At 42.3% G+C, this 25,101-nt stretch overlaps 1 protein-coding gene and 1 pseudogene across 1 annotated transcript in view; both read left to right on the plus strand.

Annotated features, from left to right (window-relative positions):
* Nucleotides 1-1,796: 1,796 nt before the first annotated feature.
* Nucleotides 1,797-25,101, plus strand: part of LOC141489139 (UDP-glucuronosyltransferase 1A1-like) — an 80,296-nt gene continuing 56,991 nt past the window's right edge. The window contains exon 1 of the mRNA XM_074189846.1: nucleotides 1,797-2,735. Within this exon, the coding sequence (XP_074045947.1) occupies nucleotides 1,872-2,735 (864 nt within the window). The 5' untranslated portion in view covers nucleotides 1,797-1,871. The remainder of the gene's footprint in view (nucleotides 2,736-25,101) is intronic.
* LOC141489141 (UDP-glucuronosyltransferase 1A3 pseudogene) lies at nucleotides 12,606-25,053 on the plus strand (annotated as a pseudogene).

The raw sequence follows: 25,101 nt of genomic DNA on the forward strand, positions 1-25,101 counted from the left end.
GAGTGGGAAATAAAGCTGTGGAGGCAGCAGACATGGATGATAGGTGCTTCTCAGTCCAGCTGAGTAACTGAGTCTCAGTGGTGTGTTGGTTAGAGAAGTTGAGGCAGAGAGCTTCCTCATCTGGTCACTTGGACTGTGCCAAGGATCTCTCAGATACTTATGTGTCCAGCAGCAATAGGGGATGAAGACTTGCCAAGAGTTACCCAGTCAGGATGCAGCTGAAGCAGGATTTGAACTCTACTCTTTGAGGCCATCATGCTCTTCACTGACTCCTCACTGCCTTAGTAAATGACTCTTCTGGATGGCTTTGGCTCTCTGACCTTAGCCTGGCTGGTCCTCAATGGACATCCACACAGTCCATCCTCAGGCATGTACATCACACCTTTCAGACCAGGAGGCCCTCCCAGAGTCTGGACTCATGGTCTCTGAGAAGCCAGGTCCCCTCTATCATAATGGGGGATGATCACCAGCTGCAATCTATCCAGGAAGATGCCGTGCATTGAAAATTGCTCTCCAACTAACTCTGATCCTGATTCCCCTCTGGCCTTACCGGATGTCCCAACCCTAACTTTCTGTCTCCCTGGTCTTTGACATCTTCCCTGCTCTTCTGCCCTCCAGAGGTTTACCTGATCCTCTCCTCCTCATATCACTTTTCATAGAGTAGATCTTACTATTGGGGGCAAGTCCCCTCACCCCAAAAGATCTGTTTCCCTGTCCCTTGAATGGGGGGGGTAACTCAGAAAGGTAACCCAAAGTATACACAGAGTATCTGGTATCTGCCCATCTCAGAGGGATGAACAGTGAAAATGAAATGGAAAAATGGATGAAATAACCAACAATAGTGGGAGATTAAGAAATCAGGGTTCAGATGGCTCTGCAAATATCACCTAGTCCAGGCTTGCTGATGTCTAGGCACATACATATGGGTTCCCAGGGTTTTGGGAGACTGTTCTCAGCCCCACCCATCATTCCCCTGGCTTAAGTTGCTGGCCCCAACCAGAGCACAAAGTATGGGAGCACACAGGTCCCTAAAATGAGTCTTTGGGGGGGGTACATTTTAGAAATTTTCCCAGAGAAGATAGTAACAAAAAAAGCCAAGCTTTGCTGTTCAATGGGCTGCAGTCCCTCCCCAGAAAACTCAGCTATGGAAAAGGACAGCCTTTGAAGGCTCAGGAGGGAGAAGCCTGGTTTGACTGCTCTCCAACTGGCTCATCTCACCCCAATCATTCCAACAGCATCTCAGTCCAATAAGAACCTACTATTGGGGGGGCGGCTAGGTGGTGCAGTGGATAGAGCACCAGCCCTGGAGTCAGGAGTACCTGGGTTCAAATCCGCCTTCAGACACTTAATAATTACCTAACTGTGTGGCCTGAGGCAAGCCACTTAACCCCATTGCCTTGAAAAAATTCTAAAAAAAAAAGAGCCTACTATGAAAAGCAGGGTAGCACCTTGCAGAGTGAAGAAAGTGAGAAAAAGACATAGGGCTACTGAGTTCATTTTCCCACTAATTTCTTTCACTGATGAATTTCTCAATTTTTTTTAACAAGGGGTAAAATCGTATTTTTTTAAAATTTGTTTGTCTTCCAACCTCCTAGTCACCCAACTTGTTTTATGTCCATCACCCACTTGTCAAATACAGTATGCCTTTGTGCAAGGCAAGGCTGAAGACCAAGCCCTGGGATTTGGGTGCTCTGAAGGCTGATGATCTGCCCGGGTGGTGTTGAAATGAGGTAGATGGTTCAGACCAGGGCAGTGTTTACCAACAGGACTCTGCATGCCCCATCAAAAGTCAATATTAGTCTGCGCACTTAGGTCTGTTTGGACACCAGAGTTTTATTGAAAGAGGAGAGAGACTGAACTTTTAGTCCAACATGAGAGCCCCCCTTTTTCTCCTTTTGTATTGGGGAGTAGGCAGCCTTAGCTTCCTAACATTCTCGACCATTGCTGAAAGCAAAAAGATCCTGGTCTTCCCTCAAGATGGCAGTCATTGGCTCAGCATGCGGGATGTGATCGAAGAGCTCAGTAAGAAGGGCCACGAGATTGTGGTTCTAGTACCAGAAGTCAATTTGCTCCTTAAAGAATCAAAATATTACAAACGAAAACTCTACCCAGTCTCTTACTCCCAGGCCGAACTGGAAAGGCGTTTCCGGATATTTGGCCACAATCTCTTTGTGGAGAAGTCTCTCCCCAGCACAGCCTGGAATGAGTACTGGAATAATAGACTCCTTATTGACATGTTTTTCCTCAACTGTGAGAACCTGCTGAAGGATCAGGAGACCATCAGATACCTCGAAGAAAGCCACTTCAATGCCCTCTTCACTGACCCAGCATTGCCATGTGGGATGATCCTGGCCAAGCATCTCTCCATACCTTCCATATACTTTTTTCGAGGCTTTCCCTGTGCTTTGGAGCACACAATGAGCAGGACCCCCAACCCCGTGGCTACCATCCCCAGGTGCTACACTGCCTTCTCTCACCAGATGACCTTCTACCAGAGAGTCATAAACTTCCTGGTGAGTGAGTTAGAGGACCTTCTCTTCAAAGACTTGTACACAAACTACCTGGTGATTGCTTCCAATTTCCTGAAGAGAGAGGTGACTCTGGCCACCCTCTATGGACAAGGTTCCATTTGGCTGTTGAGATATGATTTTGTATTTGAGTACCCTAGGCCCATCATGCCCAATATGGCCTTCATTGGAGGAATAAACTGCAAACAAAGGAAAAGACTACACCAGGTTTGTGATTTTTTGTTTTCTTGGCTTCTTCTGTCTTTTAACCTTGCCTAGAACCTGGCCGTGATGTATGTCTGACCAGTGTGTGCTGCCTGGGACTGACATGTATTGAAATGAAATAGTGGATAGCAGCTTTTCCCATGACTAAATCAGTAATCACACCATTGCTTTTCTGGACAGAGGAGACCCAGGTCCCCTGAATGTTTGCATATCTGCTGACCTAGAGGATGGCCTGGCTGACTGCATTCCAATAGGGAAGGGGGTGGTGTTTCCAACTACTGAAGCAAGCAGGAGATTCATTAGAGAGAGGAGGAAGGAAGGAAGATAATGGTGAGAGCCCTAGACTGGAAGGCAGAGCACCCAGGTTTACATGCCATGTCTTGGCTACTCATTGAGTCACACAAGGAAGGCCCTTTTGCTTCCTGGTTCTCATTTTCCTTAGAAGCCAAATGAGGCATTTGGACTTGATGACCTCTAAGTCCCTCCTAGCTTTCTTGCTATCTCTTCTCTTTGGATTGATGACTTGGATTCTAATCCCAGTTTTTCTACTTCCTGAGTGACCTTGGCCGAGTCACTTCTCTCTGGGTCTCAATTTCCTCATCTATATAATTAGGGGAGTGAATTAGATTATCCAGTCCAACCGTAGATGGATGATCCTTGGGGAAAAGCTTTGTGTTGAGAACAGGAGATAAATTTGATGGGCAAGATGGGATAGTCCTAAAATTTAGAACAGAAAGAAATCATAGCTAGATGCATGTATGTATAGACATGTATTATGTATGCATAGATACACATATGTATGCATATGTTCCTTTGTTAAATTATTTTCAATTACATGTGTAAAAAATTTAACATTAATTTTCTAAAAATTTGAGTTCCAAATTCTCTCCCTTCCTCTCACTCCTTGAGAAGTCAAGCAATATGACTTCAATTATACATGTAAAGTCTTGGAAAACATATTTCCATAGCAATCTTGCAAAAAAGTAGAACTCAGAGTTCATTAAGAATAGAAAGAAATCTTTAAATAGATCTATTCAAGCATCAGGTTTTTTCAGATGAGACTACTAAGAGTTGGAGGTCTTCAGTGACTTCTCCAAGATCACAAAGTGGGGAGGAGCCAGTTTCCTGAGCCTCTGTCCCGGGTTCTCTTTAGATGGTCTACTACTGTCTCTAAGGGAGGAAGAAGTAGAAAGAGGCAACATGGAACCAGATGTGGTGAGGGAGTGGAGTGGCTCCAGTCAGGAGCTTGTAGATGGTTCATTCATCCAAATAATTGTATTAATTCTCTAGTCTGTACAAGGCATTTTAATGGGTCAGGTGCTGGACAGACAAAGAAAGACCAAGAACAGTCCCTGCCCTCAAGGAACTGCCAGTCTAATGAGGGGTTACAAGTTGTAACTAAGTAGATACAGACAGATACGAGAGGAAAAATGAAGGCACTGTTAGTGAGAGGAGAAAAGAAAGGGCTTCTTGTACAAATGGGCACTTTTTTTGGGGGGGGGATTTTTTTTGCAAGGCAAATGGGGTTAAGTGGCTTGCCCAAGGCCACACAGCTAGGTAATTATTAAGTGTCTGAGGCTGGATTTGAACTCAGGTCCTCCTGACTCCAGGGCCAGTGCTCTATCCACTGTGCCACTTAGCCGCCCCAGAAATGGGCACTTTAATGGAGACTGCAGAAATTCAGAAGGGCCAGGAGACAGAGAGGAGGAGGAAGAGGTGGCAGAGGTAGCCAGAAAAGCTTCCAGAGAGCAACCAGGACACCAGTGACCCTGGGTTCCACAGTAAGTGGAAGGGATGTGTGGTGCAAGACTAGCAATGGCCAGATGAAGGACTTTGAATGTCAAAACTGAGAATTTTCTATTTCATCTGCAAGGGGAGAGGAAACCACTGGTGTTTATTCAATAATTTTTTTTATTTATTCAAATAGTTTTGGGGAGTTCACTTTGTCAGCTAAGTGAAGAATGACCTGGATGAGGCGAGAGTAGAGGAGCAAGATCAAGCCAAAGGGAATTGTTCAGGAATTCAATTCAATTCAGTTCAGTCAACGTTATTAAATGTCTTCTGAGTCAGCACTCTGCTAAATTCTGGGGTTTCAAAAAGACACAAAAAATGGTCTGTGCCCTCAAGGACGGTGCCATCTGATGGGGAGGCCACAATCCATACAAAATGAGCAAGGAGAGAAGGAAAAGACAATGAAGAGAAGTGAGGGAAGGCCTCCTTGAAGGTAGGGTTTTTGGGGGGATGTAAAGGAAACCAGGGAGGTCAGCAGTTGCAGCTGAAGGAGATCAGTCATTTCAGACAGGGAGGACAGCCAGAGGAAATTCTCAGAGCTGAGAAATATTAGTGGAATAGTAAAAAAGGCCCGAGTCACTCAATCTAGAGTCACCCACTGTTGGGGAGTAAGGGGGAAGACTGGAAAGGTTGTTAATGAAAAACTTGGACTCTGGTGGTGAGGACCTATACAAGGGTGGTGGCAGTTATCTGAGTTACCTGGGAAGACATGGGAGAGGTAGAGGGAGGGGCATGAAGAGAAGAGTGAGAAGCTGAGGCTGACACCTGGTTTTTCAACATTTGTGCCTGGTTTAGGGAGAGGAAATGTTGGTCCCTTTGATAGTAAAAGGGAAGTTTAAAAGTGAGACTGAGTAAAAAAAAAAAGTACTTCAATTTTGGACAATTTGAGTTTAAGATGTCTTAAGATGAGTTAAGATGGATATCCAGTTCAGGATGACCCATAGGCATTTGAAATGTGAGCCCGAACAGCAATGGAGAGGCTGTGAAGAACAAAGTAAAAGAAGACCCTGCATGGAAAATAGAAATGGGTCTTAGAGATTCTGAAAATCAAAGAAATAGGATCCCTGTGTTCAAGGAGCTGATCGTCGTACACATGTCAGTATGGCATGAAAAGTTGAGTAGTAGGATGCCAGGCAGGGTTGCTCTCTTCACAGAAGGAGGAGCCATAGGATTGGCCCATTGCGGCGTCTGGCCCACAGTGTCCTTCCAGTAGCTTAGATCACACTCTTCCTTACTTCCTCATCCAAGCTAGTTCTTGCCCAAGTCTTCCTAGAAATACTGCTGCTTGTACACCTGGATCCAGCCTTTCTTTAGATTGACTAATATTTCAGAGACACCAGAACAGTTTTTAAGCTCTCTATTAAGACTTCTCACCACAAAAATGATGAGTCTTCTGGAAGATACCTCTTATGTCTCATGCCTGCTCTTGCCCATTGATCCCACCAGGTAATGTGTTAACTACCAGCTGGGTTAGCAAAATAAAACATCAGAATCCTGGAGCTGTAAGTTCTCATAAGCAGGACTTGGAAGCTCTGGGCCTCTCAACAGTAGTAAGATAGAAAGAAGAGGGATTTAAGGGGAAAGATAATGAGATCTGTTTGGTCATGTTGAGTCTGGCATGCCATGGAAATTAACTCCTACTTCATTTAGTGTTTTCCCAGCATCCTTTAGCCTTGGGCTCCCCGTGAAATTATATTAAATTGTCCAGCAACTTTGAGAACACCCCATTCATTTTCCAGTTCCCTCTTAAGTTCTAGAAACACAAGGGAGTCTTGTGGGGGGGGGGCAGTGTTGAATGGTAGATGCCCCGGTGGGACAAGAGCTAGAGCTGAAGTTGGGCACCCCTGGGTTGTAATCTCACCTCTGCTCTTTCCTCATTGACCAGGAGCTACAGTATAAAATGGAGATAATAAAAATAAGACCTACCTTTCAGTAACCCTAAAGAATAACAAATGAGTCATAAGCTAAATGGGCCTTGAGTTAAATAGGAAACGAATTGATTACTGATCTCAGCTTGGCTGTTGTGCTCATACTTAACAAGGGTTCAGTTCAACCAGGGTTAATTTAGTGGTCAGACACTTCACTCAGCACTGGGGCCACCAAGACCAATGTGCAAACAGTCCCAGTCCTCATCCTTTACCCTTCCAGGAAATGAAGTTCTGCCATCAACATGGCCATATGTGTGCACATGTTCTGATTTCCAGAGATTCAACCGTAGAGTTGTACTTTAGACAGAGTTTCTGAGATGAAATCTAGAATCATCTGTGGATGTAGATTATTGGCAAATGTTTAACAAAAGGCAAATAACCAAATGCTCCCTAAAGTGGGAGGCACCATGCAGTCACAATTGATAGGCACAACAGAAAAATAAAGCTGTTCCAAAGTCAACAATGATTTCGAGACTTTGCTGCCATATAAAAGTCATTGTTTATTTTACAGATTTGCTATTTCACATAATTGAATATGGTTTGGAGCTAACCAAAGTCCCACCCTAAGGAGTATTTCAAGGATGATGCTTTGTGCATTCATTCAACCAACATACATTGCACCCTTCATATTTGAAAGAAAGATCCCATGCACTTGGTCTGGAGAATCATAGGATCTGAGGCTTCTTTTTGAGCTAGAGGCAACCATCATAAGCAGTTGCTGAATATCCTCTTATTTTACAGGAAATATGGGGTATACAGAGAGGAAATGATTATTTAACATTTACCAGAGATTTATTCAGCATCTGTTATGTGCAGCCTGGTCTTCACTTACTTGGCCAGTTCCTTTTCCCATTCTTCCCTTTTCCACATTCACTGCCCTACTTGTTAAACCTGCCTCCTTCATTTTTCCTTTGTTCCACTCCATGCCCCATCTCCAGACATTTGGCACAGAAAGCCCCACAACCTACCAGCTTGCCCATAGGCCACTTCCTCCAGAAGTTTCATCCTGCTCTTCTTCCCTACTTGTTCATAGGGCTTCCTCTTGATACTTTTAGGTGTTTCTGTTGCCTCTTCCTTGTATTAGACTTGTGCCCAGGCTCAGCCCCACATCCCCTTTTCACAGACCTTGCTCCTTAAGCATGTGCTCTTTTGGTTTGGTCTCTGTATTCCAGTCCTTCAAGTGTCTGTCAAATTGAAATGAATTGAACAGAATTGAGATGAGGGCTCCAGATATAAGATGAGAGAAGATGATAGATGGCTTAAGAGAGAGAAAACACTCAGCACTAATGAGCCAGTACCCAAAGGGAGGGAGTCGTGGGACTAAGATAATCCAAATTATGTCTTCTCTAATGTGACTGATGCTTGGTTTAGCTTAAAAATGCCAGACTTTCAGCCAGACTGGTCCAAAAAAGTAAAAAAAAAAGTCAAAAATGTTCAATCCTAAATTCTTCAATACATCTGAGATCACCCTGAAACGAATCATTTCTTCAGGAGTGTATGTGGCAGTCCAGACTTGCCTGTTCATCCATTTTAAACCACTTTTCTGAGACTCTAGAGTAACAGCCATGTTTACTCAATGACTTCCAAGCAGGCACCCACCCATTGCTGCTGAGGGTAGTCCATCCCACCACAAGACTCGTGTCAAATGAAACCTATAGGCCACTTATTCATCAATAAGTATTCTGCATCAGACTTGGTGTTATCCCTTAAGTCAGGAAGGCCTGAGTTCAACTCCCAAATCAGACCCGTGCTGAGGGATTCTGGGAAAGTCAATTCATTTCTCTCAGGTCGTAATTTTCTCATCTATAAAATGGGAATAATAAAAACAACACACTCGCCTCCCGGGGGCGTTGTGAAGGTGTGATGTCATTTGTGTGAAGGGATTCTCAAACTTTACAACATTGCGGGAATGTTAGCGTGTTGGTGTAGTTGTAGTGGTTATTATCATTCAGGCATGTTTTAGGAGCTCCTTCAGCTCGGAGATTCTACTACATGCTGCTCCAAGTCACCTTGGGCTTCTGAAGGGAGACTGAGGTCTGATAAAATTGGGAACAAGGAAGGACAGAGGAGGACAGAGCTTCTCTGTCCATACATAGTAGTCAAGGAGGAAGGATAGGAAGGATTCAGCAGAGGAGACTGTGGGCAAAGACCATGTACATCCCCATACCTTTTGACAATGAGTTTGCCATCCTAACTTCAGTCTTGTGGAATGTTACTCAAAGCAGAGAGCAATTGACATCCATAACTCAAAACACTTCCCATTGCCCCATTTCTCTTCCTATCTACTTTGTGTATGCTCTTCTGTGCCCGTGGGTCTCTGGGGCTGAGGGTTACCTCCTTCGTGTGCTTGTAGCCCCAGGACCCACATGACACCTGAAACAGAGTAGGGGTTAACAAATACTGTGTTGGATCATATTGAATGGGAAAAGACTGGGAGATTGGGATAGATCAGGGGTTTTACAATAGACTAGGTAAAAAGGGGATTAGAACCAAGAAATTAGAACCAAGATTCTAGAAAGAAAGAGAAGGGGATGAATGAAAGAGATGTTAGAGAGGTAAATTGGCAAGTGATGCCAACTGAGTGAGTGTTGGACTTGAAGGAGAGGGAAGAGTCAAAGCTAACTCTAGAGTAGTGAACTTGAGTTACTGGAAAAGTGGAGAAGTCATCCACAGAAGCAGAAGAGTTTGGATAAGAATGGTTGATGTAAGGTAGAGTAAGGTGCCCCAGGGATAGTTCCAATTCCATTTCAGTTGAATTCTATACATGCTTGCTAAGCAACTATTATGAAAGCCAGCTTACTGAAGTCAGAGTTGGATACATATTTTTCTGGAGTGGTTACAGTGAAAAGGAGTGCCCTGAAAGGTGGGGTAGACTTAGCAATCAAAATCAAAACTAGCCAGTAAGCTTGTATACCTATCAAAAGAAAGGAATGGGGGAGGCTAGGTGGAGTAGTGGATAAAGCACTGGCCCTGGAGTCAGGAGTACCTGGGTTCAAATCTGGTCTCAGATGCTTAATAATTACTTAGCTGTGTGGCCTTGGGCAAGCCACTTAACCCCATTTGCCTTGCAAAAACCTAAAAGAAAGAAATGAATGGCTGGCTTATGGCAATGTCATTGCCACTTGCAGAAAAAACTCATAACACCATCATCAGTGCCTGCTCTCACCATGATGAACTCTGATGAAGGCAAAGAAAAATTTTGGGAAAACCAAAAGAAGACAAACTTAAAATTCTGGCTGACTTCAGTGCTGAAGGAGGCTCAGGTTACCAGATATGGCAGGGAGTCTTTGGGAGCAATGGAGTTGGAAACTGCAACAGCAGTGGTCACTTACTGGATGCACTCACACAACAAACATTGTATGATAGTAAGGAGAGCAGACAGACAGGATGTGTTGTTGGTGGTGGTGTTTGTCCTTCATTTTTGAAGAAAATCATGACAGCAGGGTTGTGATACCACGATAAGCACATGGATTGGATTTGAGGGAGGGGTGTTGTGTGAGGTCACCCCTTTCTCCTCCAGAGCCATCTAGTCCAGTGACCAGAGTCAGAACAACTGGAGAAGGCCCTGGATGCAAGGCAATCAGGGTTAAGTGACTTGCCCAAGATAATACAGCTAGTAAGTGTTAAGTATCTGAGGTTGGATTTGAACCCAGGTCCTCCTGACTCTGGGTCTAGTGTTCTATTCACTGCAGCACCTAGCTGCTCTAACAGGATGTGAGAGTGATGAAGGCAATGTGTGGCACAGAGTGCTGGACTGAGCAAAGACACATCCTCTCTAAGCTAAATATTCACATTCAACTGAAGCGGTGACCCCAAAGCAAAATGACCACCAAAAGAAGATTAGACTCAAGAGATTGGAGTGCTTCTCTGAGCAGGAATAATTTGTGGCTCACTTGGAGGAAAAGTGAACCATTACATGGTTGGCAACAGTGGAACCGAAAAAGGAGTGTGCAATTTTCAGAGGTTTAGTATAGAATATTGTCTTTGCTCATCAGGGTCAAAATGCTTGCAAGCATCAAGACTAGTTTAATGAAAATGAGGGGGAAATACAGACGCTGCTAAATGGAAAAAAACCAGAATTCACAGGTAGCATTTAATTTCATTAAAAGTAAAGCACAAGTGAAGGTTAAAGAGATACAGGATTCCTGGCTCAGGAAAAAGGCAGATGAAATTCAGTTTTATGCTGATAGTAGCACTTTGATGATACACTAAAGGCTATTATGGGCCAGAGAGCTATGGTGCATCACAACTATTCAATGCTGATAGAGTCACCTTGATTAGTGATAGGGACATGACCCCAGAGAGATAGGCTGAACAATTCCAAAGTGTTCTCATCAGACTATCATCATTCAATTCTGAGGCCATAGACCATTTACCTCAGGGAAGTCAATCCTTCCCCAGCTGAAGCTCCAACTGAACAAAAACAAAAGGTTTTGAACACCATTGGGTGTTTTTCATGTGGCAAGGCACCTGGTGCTGATTCTATTCCAGTTGAGATCTACAAGCTGAGGGGTGCATTTTTCATCCAAAAATTGACTGAAATGTTCCAGGTTATACAGCATGAGGATGTTATTCCCCAGAAATTTAAGATGCCTCCATTGTCATCTCTATTAATACAAATGGAATAGAGTATCCTGTGACAATCACAGGGGTAGTTCTCTCTTAGTCATTACTGGTAACATCCTTGCCAGAGTCCTCCTTAATAGACTAAAGATGGTCACCTCCCTGAGAGCCAGTGTGGCTTCACAAAGGGTCAAGGAACAGTCAATATGGTGTTTGAATGAGGTGGAAAAGTTCACTTCCCATGGCAGTGTACTTTTCAGGGAGGTGTACATTGATAATGAGGTTGACAACACACATTATTAGCACTAGCTCAGTATTTAGGAGATTCTGAAAGACAATGTAGAGAGAAGAAGTATTATACTAACTACCAAAAGGAAGGTCCACAGAGTTGTTGTGTTGAATTTATTGGTATATATGCCTGTGTAACCTGGACAGTCTAGCAAGACCTTGCCAGAAAACTGAATCACTTCCATTTAAATTGTCTTAGGAAGATTCTAAAGATTAGCAGGCAGGATAAGACATCAGCCATTGAGGTCCTTTCTTGAAATAAATTTCCAAGTATTCAAACATTACTACAGAGAATACAACTCTGATAGACTGGTCACATTATTCCAATGCCAAATGTATGCTTGCCAGAAAGATTATTTTATGGGAGACTCATCCAGAGTAAGTATTCACAGGGAAGTCAGCAGAAACAATACAGGAATACCCTGGAAAATCTCTCTCTCTCTCTCTCTCTCTCTCTCTCTCTCTCTCTCTCTCTCTCTCAAAAGGCAATCAGGTTAAGTGACTTGCCCAAGGTCACACAGATAGGTAATTATTAAATGTCTGAGGTCAGATTTGAACTCAGGTCCTCCTGACTCCAAGGCCAGTGCTCTTTCCACTGTGCCACCTAGTTGCCCCCTGAAAGTTTCTCTTAAGAATTTTGGAATCTATTGTGCAGTGTGGAACACACTAGCACAGGATCTCCCAGTATAGCATGTCCTCATCTGAGGGGGTGCTGTGCTCTATGAGGAAGACAGAATTGAAGCAGCTCAAAGAAACATAAAGTGTACAAGTCTGCAAGCATCCCAGGTTTCACATGGACTATCCGTGCCTAACCTGTGATAGAACATTCTGAGCTCATATGGGTCTGATCAGTCACAGTCAAACACACAGTAATTTGATATGATAGCATATGATCTCATGTTGGTCTTCTTTGATAGTGAAAGACAAGAATCAATCCATCAACTATATTTGAGGCAGAAAGGCTCAAGTCTTCCTCTGACACACTCGTTGTGGGCTTGTTTGCAGCCAAGAAGGCAGAGATATTTGTATGTTTGTGTGAGCAGATATGAAGGAATACATACTTGGGTCATAGGGCCACATCATCTCTTCATAATACATCAAGCAAGCAAACAAGAAGCGTTTAGTGAGCACCTGCTGTGTTCCAGAGTGAAACACTGGAGATAAAAAAGAAATGATAGCCCTGCCCTCCAAAGTTTTCCCAACAAAGAGTAGGGAGACACTATGCAAACAAAGATATGGCAAACAGGGGCAGCTAGGTGGCACAGTGGATAGAGCACTGGCCCTGGAGTCAGGAGTACCTGGGTTCAAATCCAGCCTCAGGCACTTAATAATTACCTAGCTGTGTGGCCTTGGGCAAGCCACTTAACCCCACTGCCTTGCAAAAACTAAAAAAAAAAAGATATGCCAAACACATATAAATAAAAGTGATACAAGATAAATAGGGAATAATGCACTAAAATTTATAGAGGTCAATGAAAGTTTTCATTAAAAGTCAGAATTTTAATTGGGACTTAGAGAAAGCCAGGGAGACCAAGAGATAGAGAAGAGAAAAGGGGGCATACCAGGTACAGAAAGCAACCCTTGTGAAAACATCTAGAGCTGAGAAATGGAGATCTTGTTCTTGGAAAATCTAGCAAGCCAGTGTCACTGGATCAAAAGAGGTATGATGGGGAGAAAGGTGTAAAACGATCAGAAAGAAAGGAAGGGGCTGAGTTAGAAAGAACTGGGAATGCCAAACAAAGTATTTTGTATTTGCTCCTAAAGACAATAGGGAGCCACTGGATTTTGTTGAATGGGGAGGACTACACTTTAGGGAAATCACTTTAGTAGCCAAATGTTGGATGGATTGAAGAGGGGAGAGACTTGAGGTAGGCAGTCCCACCAGTATCTATTGCAATACTCCAGAGGTGAGGTGATGAGGGTCTGCACTAGAGTGGGGGCACCATGAGAGGAAAGAAGGGGGTATATTGGAGAGATGCTACAGAGGAAAATAGCTTGGACCAGGAGAGTGAAAGATAGTGAGGAATTCAGGATGACTCAAGTTGCGAACCTGAGGGCCTTGGAGGATGATTTTGACATCCATAGAATCAGGAAAGGTAGAAAAGCAAGGAGACTTAAGGAGAAAGCCGATAAGTTTTGTTTGGGACAAATGGCATTTACTATATCTACTAGATTTCCAGGACCAGATGTCTGAAGGCTCCTGGAGATGCAAGATTGGAGGGCAGTAGATAGTTAGTTGGAGGACAGATATATCTGAGAATTAGCAATATAAAGATGGAATTAAATCCATGGGAGCTGATTAGATCAGGGGAAAAGATGGATGTTCTTTTATCAAAGAAAACCAAAAGGACATCTCTTTGTTTGAGACAAATGTCAGTGTGTCCGACTGTGGCTGATCAGACTAATATGAGCTTGGAATGCTCTATCACAGGTTGGGCATAGATAGTCCATGTGAACATCTGGGGTGGATACTCTAAATTTCTATATGTCACATAAACTTCGAATGACTTATTAAATCACTTATGGTTCCTTTGAAATCAGGTAGGACCTGAAATTCACTGTAGACTTTGAGAGAAAAAATTACAAAGAAAGTAGAGAGGGGAACTGCTAACTTTAGACCTAATAAGTGAACATCAGGTGACTCAAGAGGTCTTGGAGTCTTTCAGGAATGAAACTCAGACAGAAGGCTTAAAGAAGCGATGGGAGGGAGAAATCTAAAATGGTGGGTATATATCAGTGACGAGTGTAGCAGAAAACTCTAGTCAAATAGGAACAAAAACTATTTCATAAGGGAGTAAGTAAGAAGTCAGCAGGGAGGAAATGCAATCTAGTATAGATCACTCATTGGAGAAAAATGGATAGATAAAGTAGATGAAAGTTGGCAATGGCCAGTCAAGTTCCTGGGCAAGTCCTTTCCCTTATCTTGATATTGGTTTACTCTTCAGTAAATTGGGAGGATTAGATGAGATGACTTCTAAATTTCCTTTCACCTTGAAATAGAGGAGACTGTGATCCTGACATACAAGTGTTGTCAAAATAGTTTTGCTCTGAGTATATTTTTGGTCTAGAGAAGAGAGATCAAGTGGTGAAGGAGAGAGAGAGAGAGGGAGAGAGACAGAGAGACAGAGACAGAGAGACAGAGAGACAGAGATTTCCTTCAATGATTAATCAAAGAATGCCAATCAAATATGTGACGAACCAAAAGTTCAATCTCTCTTCCAATAACATTTTGTCTCATGAAGATTATTGCTTTCATGACTAGATTAAGATAAGGGAAAGGATTGTCAAAACCGGCAGGTAGTGACAAAGTACAGAATAGAGTCTAGATAGACCCTGCTCTTAGGGATCCTGGACTTGGCAGACATGGCCCCAGGGCTCCAATCTTGGTCCAGGGCTCTGGTGAGGCTGACTTTCTGGGCCACCTTCCTGGGCTTATCCAAAGGGGGGAAATTACTGGTGATCCCTATGGATGGCAGCCACTGGCTCAGCATGCAGGAAGTCGTTCAGGAGCTTAGCCTGAGAGGCCATGAAAGTCTTGTTCTGGCTCCAGAGCTGTCCATCCACATCAGAGAAGGGCCATTCTACACTTTGAGGACCTTTCCAGTCTCCTTCAACAAGGATCAGTTTGCTATAATGCACAATGATTCCCAGGGGTTCTTTGAAAATGAACCTTTCCTGAAACGAATCTTTTACTTGGCTATAGGCATGAAGATGTATGCTGACATGTATGTTAGCTTTTGTACTGAATTAGTGTCTGATAAAGACCTGATGAAGTCCCTGGAGCAGGCCCATTATGATGCTGTTTTGACTGATCCTGTGTTTCCTTGTGGAGCTGTCCTGGCTCAGTATCTCTCTATTCCAGCTGTCTATTACTTCCGGGGATTCCCATGTGATTTCACAGATGAAGGCACTCGGTGTCCTAATCCACCTTCCTATGTTCCAAGGATGTTCACTGAGAACACTGACCACATGACTTTCCTGGAGCGCATAAAGAACTTTTTGTATGCTTTGCCCCAGTCTGTGGCATGCCATGTGTTTTTTTCATCTTTTGCAAGATTGGCTTCAGAACTCAATCAGAGAGATCTAAGCATAGCTGATGTTCTGAGCCATGGATCTGTGTGGCTCCTAAGATCAGACTTTCTGCTGGATTTCCCCAGGCCAATCATGCCAAACATGGTCTACATTGGAGGCATGAACTGTGCCAATACCAAGCAGCTCTCACAGGTTGGTATGTGATATCTCACAAGCCATCATATTAGTTGGTTTTCATTTTAAGCATTTGTTTTTAAGAGAAAAATCTTATAAGTTTTTATTTTCTTAATATTTTCTTTTTCCTGTGGTGACTAGGTGGTGCAGTGGATAGAGCACTGGCTCTGGAGTCAGGAGTACCTGAGTTCAAATGCAGCCTCAGACGCTTAATAATTACCTAGCTGTGTGGCCTTGGGAAAGTCACCTAACCCCACTGCCTTGCAAAAAACCTAAAAAAAAAAAACCATTCCATTGAGCCAGACCTTTCCTTTTTTGGAACATTTGGAAGTTCTGTTGACATTGTTGAAACCCAAAATGTACCATATTAAATTAGTTTGTGAAAGTCAGGACTATGCTAACTCTAAGATACCCTATCAGTTTCCATAATATCTCAGTTTGAATTTATATGGAGAGCAGTAAGCTAATGAGCTTTAGGCTTTAATCTCTCTCTCTCTCTCTCTCTCTCTCTCTCTCTCTCTCTCTCTCTCTCCCTTTTGTTGGCAAGTCAATGGGGTTAAGTGACTTACCCAAAGTCACACAGTTCGTAAGTATCAAGTGACTGAGGCCGGATTTGAACTCAGATATTCCTGACTCCAGAACTAGTGTTCTATCCTCTGCAACACCTAGCTGTCCCTAATTGAATATTAATGAGAAGAATTTTTCAGAGAGGCAAATGTTCTCTCCACTATTCAGGGCTTTGAACCTCCTAATAGACAGCTCAGGGTTTGTAAGCAATTCTAAATGTGTTGCCCTCCAGGGCAGAAATAGAGAGGATGGGTAGTGTATACATTATGATCAGGACCCTGGATAGCTGCCAACTCTCCAAGTCTAAGCTTTTATCTGTCCTAAGGGGATATTACCCTTAGCTTTTCCTAAAGTGGAATAAAGAAATAACTTACCTGAGAAAATGCAGTGATCATTGTGTCCAATAAGTGCAGGGAGAAAGATCTGAACAGTGACATAGTGAGAAAAGTTACTCCCTCCATAAGAGGGAGCCCATGCAGCATTTGTCAAAGCTTCTGTAACTGGAAAGACCAAAACAGATCTTTACTGATTTCTCCATACTTACCTATTTATTTATATATTTACTGAATCTGGGAAAAGTTTATTACAGATTTGAATAGAAAATGATTTTTTCTTATAATGAAAATTTCTGAACTTTTAATAAAAGAGTGCAATGCTGTTCCTTATCACTACCTCTCTTTCAAATTGTAGTGTCTGTCAGTCCACAAGCATGGATGAAATGCCTACTATGTTTAGCACTGCACAAGGTGCTATAGATACAAAGATAAATGATATGAAACAGCTCCTTCCCTTCAGCAGCTCCTGTTATAATAAAAGACTATATATACATATAGAAAACATGGAAAGGCACAGATATACAAAACCAACAATCCTAAGCCTGATCTCTCTTGACTAATTTTTCTTCCTCAGGGAAATTCATTTTTACTCAGAAAAATTTGACTAACAATTCATAAAGGAAAAATTCCTAGGGTCAAATATACCCATTGTGCCCACTGATGGCCAGTCCCCAATCCTGACTTAGTGGGTTGATCTCCTTCACCAAAATGAGCAAAGAAGGGGGACTTGAGGTTCAGTTGGGTCAGCTAAATGACTGAGGGGATGAAATACTGGACCTAGAGTTAGGAAGACCTGAGATCAAATCCAGCCTCAGACACTTGCTAATTCTGTAACCCCAGACAAGGCATTTAACTTCAATTATTTAAAACCATTGGAGAAGGAAATGGCAAGCCACTCCAGAATTTTTACCAAGCAAATCCCTGGAAAGTATGAGGTCATGGAAAGTCAGACATGACCAAACAAGTGAGCAATAACAACTCAGCTTTGATCATGAAGGGCAATCAAGGCAGGATGAATAGAGAATTAGGAGTTAAACTTTCACATCAGATATAATAGAGGAAACCCAAACCATTGGCAATGAGAACTAAACCAGATCCCTGGATTGCCTCCAGTGAAGCTCCTCTCTAATAGGAACTTAATAAAGTTTTTTTTCCTATGGGGTAATTCGGATCTATGGGACAATTCTATGGGGCAAAAGAACATGATTGTGAAAAGAACCCTGACTTTGGCATCAGTCAGTTCAAATCTTTCCTTAGTCACTTATGTCTGCATGACCTTTTGCAAATTATTTAATGTTCCTAGGTCTTAATTTTGTCATTTTTGAATGAAGGAACAATGTAGATGACCTCCAAAGTTCTGTCCAGGTCTAGAACCTATGAATTTAAGGCAAGTCCTATTCCTCACTGAAAGTAGTTGTGTTCTCACCCATCCAGAGCCCTGAGTGTCCCATCAAAGGATAGTAACAGTACTTCCTCTGGACATTCAAGAGTTCATCTTTGGGGTTTCCATTCCCCAGAAGCAGGGGACAAGTGATTTTCCAGATTCTTCTCATTTGTGTCCTTGAATTCTCCTCCTCAAGGGCCATGACCTCCACTTGGGTTGGGAGAAAATCCTGAAATAAGACTTTCAACTACATTTCATTCTGCATGGTGGTAGGTATGGCAAGGGCACAAACCCAGTGGGTACTTGTAGGCTAAAGGTTTAAAGGCCCAAAGTTTAGAAACCCATAATGGGATCAATTGTCTATTTATTGTTGGATTTTGTAAAATGGAGGTCAGAATAGAAAGCCAACCTCAGCTATTTGCCTAGGTCTTTTCAGTGATCCTCCCAAGCCTTTAATCTTGTGAACAGGAATTTCTGGGTGGCTGAAGTGTCTGCATGTCCATGAGAATGACATTTACCTCTAGGGCTGACAGCAAGGAGAGCAAGGAATAGGCTATAATGCCAGGTAAACTCATAGTTAGGTTAGAAGGACTTGTTCTCTATGAAAAAGATAGCTATGTTGTTTTGGGCAAGTAGGTCTCCTCTCTGAATCTCAGTTTTCTCATCTGCAAAATGAGTAGTTTGAGCTCAATGATCACAGCATCATAAGAGTATATAGATTTTGAACTGACGGGCAATTCAGGGACCTTCAAGTCCAGGGTCTTTATTTTACAGCTAAGAAACTGAGACCCAGAAAGTTACATTATTTACCCAAGATCTCTCAGGTGTTAAAAATTCCAACATTCAAACCCTTATCTCCAAACCCATTGCTCTTTGGGTCCCTTCTAGTCCACATGGCTAAGAAGCAGCATCAAGACTAGAACTAAGGATTTCTGACTTCAAGTTTCTCATTGACCTAAAGTTTCTTTAATCCTACATCATCCCTGACATAAAAATAAGAAGTCCAACTTAACCAAGACATATCTTCTGATGGATCTTTGAGTCTCTCCCTGGGCTGTTCCAACCTGGTACACAGAAAGGATGAGAGCTCTGGACTTAGGAGCCCCTGATATGTGGAGGTCAGAGTTCATTAAGACTCAAAAGAGCCTTGTGCTCACATTCAGTGCTGAGGGACACCTGACTGGGGCCATTTCACAATGGCATGGTTTCAGTAGGGATAGATGGGTTATCCTAAAGGACTTCATTGTTCAGGGCATACAGGGAAGCCAGAAGGCCACAGAAGAAACGCTAGAAACAACTTCAGGAGGTTTGGAGTAGATCCCTAATTCTGCAAGTCACAAATGTGATGATTGTGACCAGGTTATTTTATCACCCTTCCAACTCAGGCTTCATTTTCCTTGTCTGTAGAATGGGGGAATTGGACTAGATGACTTCTGAGACCTTTGCAGCACTGAAGGATGATGCTTTTTAAGTCAATGAGAGAGAAATCATTTCAAACAGAAAGTAGATAGCAAGAAAGAGATAGCAAGATCAGACAATAAGATATCAGTTTTTTTCCCAAATTTAATAGTCCTTGGTCTATGTTCAAACTCCATGGTTCTTTCTCTGGATACAGATGGTATTCTCCATTGCAGACAGCCTGAAATTGTCCCTGATTGTTGCACTGATGGAATGGGTGAGTCCATCAAGGTGGATCATCACCCCATGTTGCTGTTAGGGTGTGCAGTGTTTTTCTGGTTCTGCTCATCTCACTCAGCATCAGTTCATGCAAAACCCTCCAGGTCTGCTATGAATATTTTTGTACAAGTATTGTTTTTACCCTTTTTCATCATCTCTTCAGGGTATAGACCTAGCAGTGGTATTGCTGGATCAAAGGGTATGTATATTTGTGTTGCCCTTTGGGCATAGTTCCAGACTGCTCTCCAGAAAGATTGGATGAGCTCACAGCTCTACCAACAATGTATTAGTGTCCCAGATTTCCCATAACCCTTCCAACAATGATCATTGTCCTTTCTGGTCATATTGGCCAGTCTGAGAAGTGTGAGGTGGTACCTCAGAGAAGCTTTAATTTGCATCTCTCTAATAAGTAATGATTTGGAGCACTTTTTCATATGACTATGGATTACTTTGATCTCCTCAATTGGAAATTGCCATTGCATATCCTTTGACCATTTTTCAATTAGGGAATGGCTTTTTATAAAAAAAAATTTTGACTCAGTTCTCTGTATATTTTAGAAACAAGTCCTTTGTCAGAAATACTGTTTGTAAAGATTGTTTCCCAATTTACTAAATTTCTTTTGATGTTGGTTACAGTGGTTTTGTCTGTGTAAAAGCTTTTTAATTTAATGGAATCAAAATCATCTAGTTTGTTTTTAGTGATATTCTCCATCTCTTTCTTAGTCATAAACTGCTTCCCTTTCCATAGATCTGACAGGTAAACTACTCATTGATCTTTTAGTTTGCTTATAATTTTGTTTGTTATGTCTAAATCCTGTATTCATTTTGATCTTATTTTGGTACAGGTTGTGAGGTGTTGGTCTAATCTGTTTCTTTTATACTAACTTCTAATTTTACCAACAGTTTTTGTCGAAGACAGAGTTTTTATACCACAAGCTGGACTCCAGGTTTATCAAACAGCAGATTACTATAATCATTTCCTGCTATTGCACCTAGTCTATTCCACTGGTCCATCACCCTATTTCTTAGCCAATACCAGACAGTTTTGATGACTGATGCTTTATAATATAATTTTAGATCAGGTGGGCTAAGCTACCTTCTTTTGAACTTTTTTTCATTGAATCCCTGGAAATTCTTGACTTTTTATTTTTATTGGATAGCAGTTTTTTTCTTTACCCCTCCCCCTTTTTAACCTTCTCATTTCTTGTCCAAATTTTCTTTTTAGATCTGGTATTTTCATCAGGAACTGATGGAATTCTTCCATTTCATTAAATGTCCATATTTTCCCCTGAAAGAGAAGTCTCAGCTTTGCTAGATAGTGGATTCTTGGCTGCATTCCAAGCTCCTCTGCTCTTTGGAATATCTTGTTCCAGGCCCTTCGATCCCTTAATGTTGATGCATCCAGGTCCTGCATAATCCTCACTGTGGCTCCATAGTATTTAAATTGTTTTTTTTCTGGACACTTGCAGGATTTTCTCTTTTAGTTCTTCTTCTGATAGTTCTGGAATTTGCCCAAAATTCCTTGGTGTTTTCATTTTAGGATCTCTCTCTCTCCAGAGGGGATCAATGTATTCTTTCAATAATTATTTTGCCCTCTGGTTTCATGGTATCAGGGCAGTTCTCCATCACTAAATACTGTAATATTAAGTCTAGGATTTTTTTCTCTTCAATGTTTTCAGAAAGACCAATAATTCTCAGGTTGTCCCTCCTCGCTATTCCCAGGTTCAGCGGTTTTGCCAATGAGGTATTTTACATTTTCTTCTATTTTTTCTATTTTTTGGTTTTGTTTAACAGACTCTTGCTGTCTCATGAAGTCATTAGTTTCCACAGACTCCATTCTTTTTTTTTAGAGAATTTTCTTCTTCTTCATTTACCTTTTACAACTCCTTTTCAATTGGCCAATTATATTTTTGTAATTTTCCATTTGACCAATTAGGTTTTGAGAGAATTGTTTTCTTGTGGCAAAGTGTTAATTTTCTCTCCCAAGTTTCCCAATTGATTTTTAAACTACTTCCTTATTTCTTCAAGGAAGTCTTTCTATGCTAGAGAGCAGGTCATATTCTCCTCAGAGGTTCTAGCTCTATCTGACTTAGTGTCTTTTCCTTCCAAGAATTTTTCTACAGACCCTCCTTTGCACTGGCCTTTCTCAATTCTCCTAAGACCTTGCATTGGTAAGGGGCTGGTTCACAGAGGTTTGGTCTTGGGATTCCTAGAGGCTTTATTCACTGAGTATAATATCTTCAGCTGGACAGTAGGTGGTGCTAGAGGATTTGCTCACTGATTATTATATCTCCAGCTGGCCAGTTGGGCATGCTAGAGGTTTTGCTCACTGAGTTTAATATTTACAGCTGGCCAGTAGGGGATGCTGGTTGCTTTCTCTGGAGTGTCTGTGACCTTGATTGAGGCCCTCTCCCTTGACCTAGAGGGAGTGGTTGAAGCTGTTAAATACTTTTGACTTTTTAATGAGGTCATTACTCTCCCTGTTCACAGCCAAACTGATTCTGCTCCTCAGCCTTAGCCTGGGGCAGAAGTAGTCCTAATTGTGTTTGTTCTGGGAAGAGGCTTCAGGTGAAATAGAGGTGTGAACTCTGAGTTCCTCAGGGTCAGAGGAGCCCAGAGATGAAGTCTGCAGCTCTCCTGCACCAGAACTCTCCCTCTAGTCCTGCCGGTGAACTCCTGAAGTTCAGCGCCAACACGAATGCCTCTGCTCCCTAGCTGACCAGAGCCCCCCAGCCGACCAGGCTTTATCCCGACCTCCTGATCAAGCCTCAGCTTCCTGGGCTCCAGCCCCACTGCTAATCAGGCTAATCCATGGCTAATACAGTTTCCCAGGCTCCAACTGGTCTATGCTCCCCTCAGAGTCCACCCTCTGTGCCCAGACTCACCCAGGATCTCTGAAGACAAATCCTGAGGTGGATGTTCTCCTGGCTTTTCTTTATGGGTTCTGTAGATCAGATTTCTGTTAAGAGGTTTGTTTCATATTATTTATGAGGGAATATCAAAAGACTTTAGAACAGTGCCTGTCTTCTCTCTGCCATCTTGTCCAGAAGACCAAGTGATATTATCTTAATTCCCAATTTAATAGTCTCTGCCACATCATCCGTAATGGATACTATTTAGTTAAAACAAGGAAATGGTAAACCCAGAAACTTCTTTTCCAGGCCTTTATATGAATTCAATACCTGTGATTACTCAAGTATGGGAACTCGCTATAATGAGATAAATTGGCAATTCCTCTATTTCTCATGGGCTTAGATAGCTGCTGGGGCTCTGAAAAGATGAGTGACTTGCCCAAGACCACAGGGTTTATACTCATCAAAAGCAGAATTTGAACCCAGGTTTTTGAGTCAAAGACCAGCCCTTTTTTTACTCTCCTGCACTGTTTCTCCCAATCAGTGTCTCTATAAACAGTGAGAACTTCCCCCTGACCAACAACCTGAGAGACATACAAACAGACAGACAGACAGAGGAATAGAGAAAGGGAGGGGAAGGGAAGACAAAAAGAATGGGAAAGAGTGATGGGGATAAAGAGCTATCTACACACATAGTAACACATAAACATTCTATGACATAGTTTCACAATATTGACAGCATATTATAAACACTTACATATCAACTTTGTTTACTCTAAAGTAATAATAGAAAGAGAACTACATTGAGAGGCAAACCTGAGTGTGAACCTGTGTTCTACTATTTGTGTATCCTGGGGGCCTTCACATCCAACTTGCAGACTAGCTGGGAGAGTTGGGATATGGTATCCCAGGAACTAAGGAAAAAAGGGAAGGGGACAGATTCATCTTCTCTTTGATTGGCTCATCTTCTCTCTTTTCATTAAAGCCAATAATAGGACAGGTCAGAAAACTCATGCAATCAGTCTTCTTTAGGTTGAAGGGAGAGAGAGGATGTCTCCAACGAGGGGAGGGATGGTTCTGTTCTGTCCATCCATGATTAGACCATCTCTGGTTTGTTGGACTGTCGAGTTCAGGATAACATAGCTTTAGGAAGGTATTGGTTCAACCCCTGGAAATATTTCAGAAAAAGGTAACTTGTGTGAGGAAAGGCCTCAAGATCATACCACAGAAGAACCAGTTGAAGGAACTGAGCAGCTGGGGCTAAATGAGAGAGGACTCAGGGGATATGAGCCATCTTCATGTAGGCAAAGGCTGTCACATGGAAGAGGCATCAGAACTGGTCTGCCAATGGACAGAACTAAAAGGAATGGGTGAAAGACTATCGTTTTTAGCTGTGACAATGAGAGGTTTGCAAAGATGACTGGACCATCTCAGGAGGTAGTCTTTTTCTCAACAGTACTGATGGCAACCAATGTTCAGCCTGCAGGAAGTGATTCAGAAGCTCAATCTGAGAGGCCACGAAATTGTTATCCTGACACCAGAGTTGTCCATGAGCATCAAGTTCTCAAAACTCCTGTGCTCCTTGTCAATCAACAAATATTTATTATACCATGCTTTGTGCTAAGACTAGCTGGTCAACTGGTTCCCTTCAAATTTTGAAATTCTACTACCCTTCTGCCAAGGATACCCATCTGAAGCCCCAAACAAATTTCTCAAGAGAGCAGGGAACTAGTGAGATAGGGAGACAGGAAGGAAAGGGGCTCAGAAGAGAATTGAATACCCCCTGAAAGACAAGGAGAAGGAGAACACAGACCTAGCCCAAGAGAAATCTGGAGCACATCATTGATAGAGGGAACTCTTAAATGAGGAATTGTTCTCTCCCAAAGTTGCTGGAACTTCAAATCATCTCTCAATCGATCTGAGTTCAGTGAAATGCCCAGGAACCCAGAGTGACAGTGTTGCAGAGAACACTGAATTGCCATCCATCTTGTTGTACTAGATCAGAGAGCAGTTCAAACCAATTCTCTATCTTGTGAATGGAACAAAAAAAAGAGACTAAGAAAATATTCAGCTGTAGGCATAGGACAATGAATAGTTCTGTGCTTTTCACCAAGCTCTGCAAATTGTTTGTCAAAGGCTGGTTTGGGGCCATCTTTATCTAGATTTCCTGATCCCCAAAGGCCCTCTTTCTATGTAGAGACTTTATATAAACTCATGTGTCCCACATGTTGCAATCATCAGGAAAGTGTGAGCTTCTTGGGTGGGGGGATGCTTGTCTTGTTTTGATTGAGACCCCATCACTCACCGAATATAATGTACACAGTAGTACTAGGCAAGGTCTGGATTGGAGTCCATTGAGTGAGAAAAGACTTGATGTCAAAGACCACAGGCCAACTAGGAATTGGGAATTTTCCAGGCAAGATAAAATGATGAGGACTTTCACTAGGTTGGAGGCTCTGGGAGTGGAAAAAAGGAGAAGAAAGGAAGAAAGTTGGCGATGAAAGCAGACAGGCAAGCTCCTGGACAAGTCCTGTCCCTTCTTTAAGCATCAGATATCCCTTCTGTCAAATGGAGGGATTGAATGAGGTGACTTCTAAATCTCCTTCCACCTCAAATTTTGGAGACTGTGATTCTGTCATAAAAGAGTGATCAAGACAGTTTTGCTCTTGGTCTAGAGGATATGAGCTCAATAGAGAGAGGTAGAGAGAGAGATATTGACATTCCTTTCAATGATTAATTAAGGAAATCAATCATATTTGTGGGAAACCATCAGTTCAG

This window comes from Macrotis lagotis, chromosome 5 (assembly GCF_037893015.1).
Source record: "Macrotis lagotis isolate mMagLag1 chromosome 5, bilby.v1.9.chrom.fasta, whole genome shotgun sequence".
Lineage (NCBI taxonomy): Eukaryota > Metazoa > Chordata > Mammalia > Peramelemorphia > Peramelidae > Macrotis > Macrotis lagotis.